General features: G+C 49.7%; 1 protein-coding gene across 1 annotated transcript; it reads left to right on the plus strand.

Moving 5' to 3' along the window:
• Window positions 1-729: 729 nt before the first annotated feature.
• Window positions 730-7,712, plus strand: ASB1 (ankyrin repeat and SOCS box containing 1). The gene is given in 4 exon segments (XM_010080411.1): window positions 730-1,012; window positions 1,015-1,078; window positions 5,139-5,524; window positions 7,494-7,712. Coding segments are annotated over 4 exon segments (867 nt in total). The 3' UTR covers window positions 7,628-7,712.
• The last annotated feature ends 286 nt before the right edge of the window (window positions 7,713-7,998 follow it).

Genomic DNA, 7,998 nt, shown 5'->3' on the forward strand with positions numbered 1-7,998 from the left:
CTAACGTGAGATCTGGATGAACATGACAACTAACAGAGGTTACTTCAGAGGGGATCTAAGCAGCCGCTAGCCAGAGCTCTCTCTTCTATACATTGGAAAAGGCTCTGATGCCAGTACCACCGTCCAACAAGGACACTAATGGCCTACTTGTACTGTTGAGTGCAGGGTGGCCACACCTCCCAAGCGTGCTCCTTGCTGGCAAGGCTGAGATTCCCGGGATTTGTGTTTATGTCATCCCACAGTGCCTGGCAGAGTGTGGATGTTGCCGGCGGTGTGATACAGCTGTGGGCCTGCATTTCCCTACGTCGCTCTCCTCCTCCCGCGTCCTCTTGCTGTTTCCCTGCTGCTTTGATGACTTTCTGCCCCCTTTGGAGCAGCTTGAATTAAATGGTTGTGGTCCCCAGCTTGGTCACTGCTGATCTGGGACATCTCCCTGTAAAAAGGGAGTGTTTTATTTTTATTGATAATTTTGACTCCGTTTTGAGGCAGGGTTTGTCCCTCACTATGCATACGTGCAGCTCCTGACATAGAAGAGCTGCGGTAAAGTCTGTCTTCCAGGTACTACTCCAGTACACGCTGTAGTCTCTGGCTACCTGTGTGCAGTGCCTAGTCAGGTTATTGGCAGGAGCTTTTCAGTGCTGTTATAAAGTGCCAAAAATGGGGAGGAAATGCTTCAAGGGAGCTGTTAGGGCTCTCCCAGCGTCCTCCCCCAGGGCTGGGGTAGGTGGGATGGTTCAAGGTGGCAGGAGGCTCTCTCTGACCCGGTGTTTTCCCCCCTCTCATGCCAGCCGGATCAACGAGAAGTCGGTATGGTGCTGTGGCTGGCTGCCCTGCACGCCGCTGCGCATCGCAGCCACCGCTGGCCACGGCCCCTGCGTCGACTTCCTCCTCCGCAAAGGGGCTGAGATCGACCTGGTGGATGTGAAGGGGCAGACCGCCCTCTACGTGGCCGTGGTCAACGGGCACCTCGAGTGTGCCAAGATCCTCCTGGAAGCTGGGGCTGACCCCAACGGCAGGACACCCCTGTCTACCACGCAGCACGCGTCGGCCGGGCGGACATCCTCCGGGAGCTGATCAGGTGAGAGCCTGGGTGTAGGCTGGAGGTGGTTCTGGTGGGGACGGGGCTGGCTCTACCTCACTCTCTTATTCCCTTGGGATCTTTTGCCCTGTGGGGCTCGGAAAACCCATTCCGTCCTCACATGCCTGGTACCTCCACAGGCCTGGTGAAGCTGTCCAAGTGATGGACAGGAGAGCGGGTGGAGAGGTGGCCAAAGGGACCTCTTGTATTCCCCGTTGGCAGCAGGTCTGTGCCCTGCTGTGTGACTCCCATGCCTCTTTTCCTAAGACAAAGCCCAAGAAAGGAGTCTCCATTTGAGCCCACCATTCAGTCAGATCCAAATTGTGCAAATTATTTTCCCCCCTACCTCCCTCTTGACTGCCAGCTGTATACCTCTGACTAAATTTACCAGTGAAGCGGATCCTCCAGCAAACCAAAAATTGTTTGGAAACACATCTCTGCTTTGTGTAGCTCTGCTGCTCAGACCATTTTCTGTCCTTGGGAGGAGAGATGCTTGGCACTGGCTATTCGTGGCTACCTGGCGTTTGCACATCGCTAGGACACCCTCTGTGGCATCTGATTCAGTCTCCCCTTGCCGGACACCTGGTGCACAGCTCGGTGGAAGGGGTGATATCTCTGTCACAGGGAGTGACGGCTGTCACTATGGGGTGATGAACAGTAACCGTAGCTGGGTGGTGGGTGGCTGGTGGCCTCCAGACCTTCAGGAAACTTCCTCTGCAGCACCAGGAGTGAGAGGGGCTCAGGGTCTAGCAGCAGCCTGTGTTAACTTGAGTTTCTTCCTTTGTGACGTGCTGTGATACTTCCTTTCTTCTAAATTGGAAGCTTTTTGTATAAGGGACCATGCTGAAAAACAGTATGGGCCATTGATGCCAAATAATGGGGGGTCATAATGGGAAAATACAGGTTGTAGAAAGAAATAGTAGAAGAGAAGAAATAATATTTGGATTCACAGAGAAAGGCTCTCTAAGGAATCCTTTCAATGACCACAAATGCTAGAAAATAGCAACCAAAAGGATTTGAATAGAAAAGTTTCAGAATATTTGGGGATTTTCTCCCTTCCCTTTTGTTTGTGGGGAAGTTATTTTCATACAAGTGCAATTTTAAGGAGGCTGGCAAGTAGAAAGTAGGGGAGATGGTCCCCTCTCCTTGCTTCTTTCTCAGCAAGCTGAGAGATGTCCCCATTGCCACATGCTAGTTGGTACAGGGTTCAACTCGCATGCCACGTTCCCGAGGTTCTCCCCTCATATATCTGCTAAGGCAGGGTGAAATGTAGCAAATGGTATTTCAGCAGCACATGGCGAGCTGATGCATTGATTTATGTGTCTGCTCCTCAGGATACCTTGCCAGCAATATTAAAAGCAAGATTTTGGAAAACTTTCAGGATTAAAAATTAACTGGAGTTTGTCCAATATCTTTTTATTAGACAATGTCTCTCCCAAGGCTGCTAAGCTAATACCAAATTGTCAGATTGCCCAAAATTTCAAATATCTCAGAGTGCGGATTTCACAGATCTATTCAGAGTTGCTTACTTTAAAATACAGTCTTAGGTTACAAAGCTCACTCAGAGATTCTTAAAATGTTGATCTAAAGGATTTGGTGGGGGGAATGCCATGAGGAAGACATGTTTACTGAGATATAAGGAAATATTTCAGCATATTCAGCTTGAGAGATCCTCAGTGTCCTGAAAAGAAAGCCCAACCCAGTTCAGGCTTGCTGCAGGTGTCTAGACATCCACTGGTTCTTTTTTTTTTTTTTTTTTAATCATATGGTAGCACAATTCCTGAATACTACTGCAATTGCCAAACCAGCTAACCAAGCAAGAGATGAAATTGTATCCATTAATAGTAAATACACACATAGCTATGGAACGGTGATCCATTTTATAAGACGGCTGGCGGAAATATTTATGGTTGTATTGCCAGGGTGTAGATTACTCTCCTGACAGCTTGTGATGTGATCATGCTGCGATGGGATCGGACTGTTGCATCGGACTTGCAGTGTAACTGAGGGCTGAGCCAGTGTATTAAGGGCAAGAGCATCCTTTTTCCACACTAAAAATGGTGAAAAAGAGATCTGAGAAATCGTCCCGATGCCTCAGGCGTGTGCCTCACTGTGTTAAAAGTAGACTTCTGTATTTTGCTTTGAACTGGGGGTTTCCACTGAGAATTTTGATGAAAAAGGACTGAAATTAAGGGGTACCTGCTGTCTGTCCATTTTTCCACCCCACTGGTCTCCTGAGATCTCAGCCGAGATGTTCATGCTTGGGAGATCTTGTGTGTTGGGGTAAAAATACACTGCATGCCAGACAAGTTTCCTCGGCCCTTGTTCTCTGTGCACTTAATTTAAATGAGGATATTCCCATCCTCAGAATTGAAGCTTTTGGTTAAGTATTTGCTGTCTGGGGACCTGCCGCTGCTGGGTTCAGTGAGAGCTGTGCTTGCCACGAGGCAGGTTTTGTGCCCAGGTGGTTTCCTTATTTGTTTTTATTAACTGTAGAAAGGGATATAATGCTGTCTAGGAAGACAGAAAAATCTATTTCTCTGAATGCTCAGTTTGCAGTTTTGGGAGGGGGACTGGCAGGTGAAGGAATCTTTTATCCCTCTGTGGGGAGAAGGGAGAGGGCATTGCTTTTCCTGCGACACTGCAATAAAACCCAGCTACTCCTTAGGGAATTGCGTTGTCTTCCTCCTTGTTCCCATCTGCGCTGCGTGTGAAGTAGATGGAGTTACAGTGTCCCCACTGCTTGTGTGTTACCCAGCCTGGGGGAAATAAATGCTTATTTTTGCCGTCTCTTCTTTCCGCAGCATTGCCATTTTTCAAATTCCATGCTTTTCCAGAGGGCGACTCTTGGCCTTTTTGCTCCCATTTTTTTTGGCCTTGTTCTTTACTTCCTCCAAAAATTTGAAAAGTACCAAAGCCAACAAGCCCTGTTTTCTGCTCGTTCACAACTTAGTGCCATCGGTACTTCCCAAAAAGAAGCATGCTACGGGTGCTGCTTCTATTTGATAACGATGCTGATGTCCATTGAGCAGGGCTTTAGCCTGCTTGCATGCCTTCTCTGCGCTGTAACAAATCTGTGCCCGCTTTGCTCTGGCCACAGGGCTTACGGAGCAAGTTGGGACACCGTGGTTCCATGTGGCGAAGATATGAGGTACGGGGTTTCTCTGTGGGGTAGGCTGAAGCAGGAGCCAGTTGCAAAAGGCTCGAGAGGTTTGCTGTCTGCGCTTCAGTGCCTGGAGTGCCGGCCAGTGAGCTGTAGTCTCTCATGCGATGTCTAATATAAAATATAACCTGTGAAGGGAGCTGTGCAGGATGGGTGGGGAGAGCGGAAGGTCTGACACAATTATTTTGTGCTTCTCCAGTTTCCTACGTGCTCAGAGTTGGCAGGTACATGCCTTCAGCTGAGCTCAATAGTAGGGAAAAGGCCTCTTTTTGACTCCCTGATGGGATTTCAACCACCTCAGCTCCTTCGGGAGCAGGATTTTGTCATGTATGTTTTCACTGCTGAGTGCAGATTGCTGTTTCCATTTCCCTGCTGTTTGTGACAGTCAGATCAATTGCCTTTGTTGCTTTTTGGCCCATGTTATCCTGGTGGGGAAGCTATTTCACTGCATCTCTTCAACTGAGTCATTTGGAAACATCCCTGCTCCCCAGCCAGCTCTTTAGCATCCAGCATTACGTGGTGCTGGCTCAGGGCTGAGCCATCCCTTGTGCCAAGGCCGTGCTTGGCACATCTTTCAGGAGGGCAAGGAAAGATGTTCCTCAGCTTCTCCTCCTCTCTCCCAAGCCTGGGCTGTTGTGGCCAGAGAAACAGCTTTGCTGCTTGAAGATCAGACCGTGCTGGATACGGCACCCCCACTCAGAAGCCCTACCAGGCACCTCTCATGGTAGGTATGGGTGGTTTTTGGGTGGTGGGGCCCAGAGGTACCCCAGACAGTCAGGGTGCTTACCCTCCGCGTGTCCTTCAGCCTCATCCCCTGCCATTTTGTGCCCCTGGGCTGCAGTTGTGGTGCCATCACACTTGTTTCCAAATGACTGCTCTTGTCTCTCCCCCAACCAGGTACGGCGCAGATGTGGACGTGAACCACCACCTCCCTTCCCGGGCCCCCAGCCTCGCCCTGCGGCCCCTCACCACACTGGTGGTCTGTCCGCTCTACATCAGCGCTGCCTACCACAACCTCCAGTGCTTTCGGCTGCTGCTCCAGGCTGGAGCCAACCCGGATTTTAACTGCTGTGGGCCCATCAACATCCAAGGCTTCTCCCGGGGTTCCCCAGTCTGTGTGATGGACGCTGTCCTGCGGCATGGCTGTGAAGCAGCATTCGTCCAACTCTTGATTGACTTTGGAGCCGATTTGAACCTGGTGAAAGTGGAGGCCTTGGGAGTTGAATCCACGGGAAGGGTCAAAGTCAACCCTGAGGCTCTGCAGGTGTTCAAAGAAGCGAGGGGTAAGTGGCGTTGGATTACTGCAGCGGTGCTGGTTTTATCTAGCTCTGGATTCAGAACTCTTAGGAAATGTTAAGGTGGTAGGGTGGATGTAACCATCCTCTTTTGGGTCTTCAAGGAACGTGTAGATGTGGTGCTTGGGGACGTGGTTTAGTGGGTTAGGTGGTGTTGGGTTGACGGTTGGACTTGATGATCCTTGAGGTCTTTTCCAACCTTAATGATTCTATGATTTTATGATTCTATGTTTGTTCAGGTGCCTTTAGCCAAATTCTAAAAGACCCTGTGCGCAGGTTATACCTAGCTTAAAAGTTTAAAGCAATTCTAATACATGAAAAAGATAACTGGGACTTAATAAACTGTTCAGCCAAGTGTTAATGACTCCACTCCCTCTGATATCACTCCCAAAGAGCTGTTGCTGGCCAGGCAGGCATCAGGCAGGACAGGACCGCGGGGCTGGCCTCTGCAGCTCCCTGGCATGGGTCCTCAGTGTTGCCGAGCTGCTGCCTGCCTCGGGTTCTGTCAACACTGATGACTCAACCCGATGGCTTCCCTGTAGGCCTCCAGCTAGCCTCCCTGGTTTTCTCCTGTCACATCTTGGTGTTTTCCCTCTTGAGTCCTTCAGGTACCAACCATGTCTATCTCAGCAGGCCAGCCTGTGTCTGTAACTTTACAATTTTTATCTTTCTCCCACCATTTTTCCATTGCCTTAGGCAGTGGGGTCCTATCAGAGCTGGGCTTTGGATCTGTGGACCACATTCAGTGTACATCATATTCAGTGAGACCCAGTTCTCCAAAGCCGTGCAGATGTGCCCTCACTGTTCTCCAGTGAGCCTGTGCTCTGCTCTGGGGCCCAGGGAGGGACCCAAGAGGTCGTTGTATCTGGTCAGGCTACTTGGGAAGTAAAGCCACAAATGGTGGCAGCAGGTGGCAGGAGGGAGCTCAGATGGTGGTGGGAAAAGGTGGGAAAAAGCTGGCGTTTTGAATTTAACATCCTCTGGGAAGCAAATGAGTTATAAAAGAAGTAAACCAGAGCCTCAGACCTGAACATGTCTAAATTTACCTGCTATTTCTTTCTTTTTATAACAAAAGCAACATCAATACAGTGTGCACCCTCGTTCCAGCGAGGGCAGCACCTCGTAAAACCACCAGGCTCAGCTGGTGAAGGCCAGGGCTTTGCACCACGGTCAGAAGTGGGGTTTCCCTCTTGAACTCCAGAGAAATTTGAAAGGGATTCAGGCTGCGGGATACAACCCCCAGCCCCCGCCCATCCCAGAGTTATTCAGCTTTGCATGTGCCTGGCTTTTAAACCTGCCTGGACTTCTGCTGGGGAGAGGCACACATAAGCTGGAGCAGGTGGTTTCCATTAAGCCTGGCTTTAGGAGACAAATGGGACCCCTAAGGGAGAGCACACAGGTTAATGGAGTGGTGCATTGGAGGTCCGGTTCCTGAATGAACATGGACACCACCATTTTCTTGTCCTTGTGCTGGAAAAGCTCTCCATGAACTCAAAGAAGCCCTCAAAAGAAAATGGGGATAAGGCCAGAGCTGGCTGTTCATTCCAAGGGGGTGGTTTAGAGCAAAAATAAACTCCGCATAATTTTAAAATGATCCCAATAGTATAAAGCCCCTCCCAGCCTCCCCTGGGGTGGATTTGGCAGTGATCTCTTGCACCCTCTCGTGCAGGGACTAGCTCTATGGTCACAACCGCATGCACCCTCCAGCTGGACCTTCCAAACTGTGGCAGCTGTCATTGCTCCAAATCTTTGGACAAAAGATTTTGACCTCCTCACGGGGAGGATTTGTGCATGCTCAGTTCTCCGTGATGCTGCGCAGGATGTGGCCTTGGTATATGGAGGGGATACATGTCTCCTCAGCTGTCAGACAGAGCTCCACACAATTTACCCTCTGTTATCCTTCTCTCTTTCTCTCTCTGTCCCTCAATAGTTTTTTTCTCTGCTTTCTTTACTGCAGGCCGCACCCGGAGCCTCTTGTCTCTCTGCCGCATAGCTGTACGAAGAATACTTGGCAAATCTCGTCTGGATCTGATCCATGTCCTTCCAATCCCAGACCCCATTAAACAATTTTTACTTCACGAAAACAGTTAAAAGGCAACTGGCTGCTTTCCGGGACAGTTTGATTTGGTAAATGAGTGTGCTGATAAAGCCAGGTGCCAATCCTAACCCTTCTCCCGCAGGGAAATACTGTATTGCTCATGGAGTGCACATAATTCCCTGCCCCTGTGATTTTTCCCAGCAAATTTAGGGTGCAGTGATTTTGTGTGTCTTATTCCTAACGCTACGGGTTATCTAACTGGTGATCTCTTGTTTGCAACTGGTTGGGTGGTGAGGCCAATAAGCGTGTGTGGCTGTTACATGAGCAAATACAATATATCCTGTAGCTGTTGGCATATGTCTGTCTGTTATGACTCTACCTCTGTCATTGCTCTGTGTTACACACACCTTGGGTCTCAGTGGCA

Source organism: Pterocles gutturalis, unplaced genomic scaffold (assembly GCF_000699245.1).
Source record: "Pterocles gutturalis isolate BGI_N339 unplaced genomic scaffold, ASM69924v1 scaffold15744, whole genome shotgun sequence".
Taxonomy (NCBI): Eukaryota; Metazoa; Chordata; class Aves; order Pterocliformes; family Pteroclidae; genus Pterocles; species Pterocles gutturalis.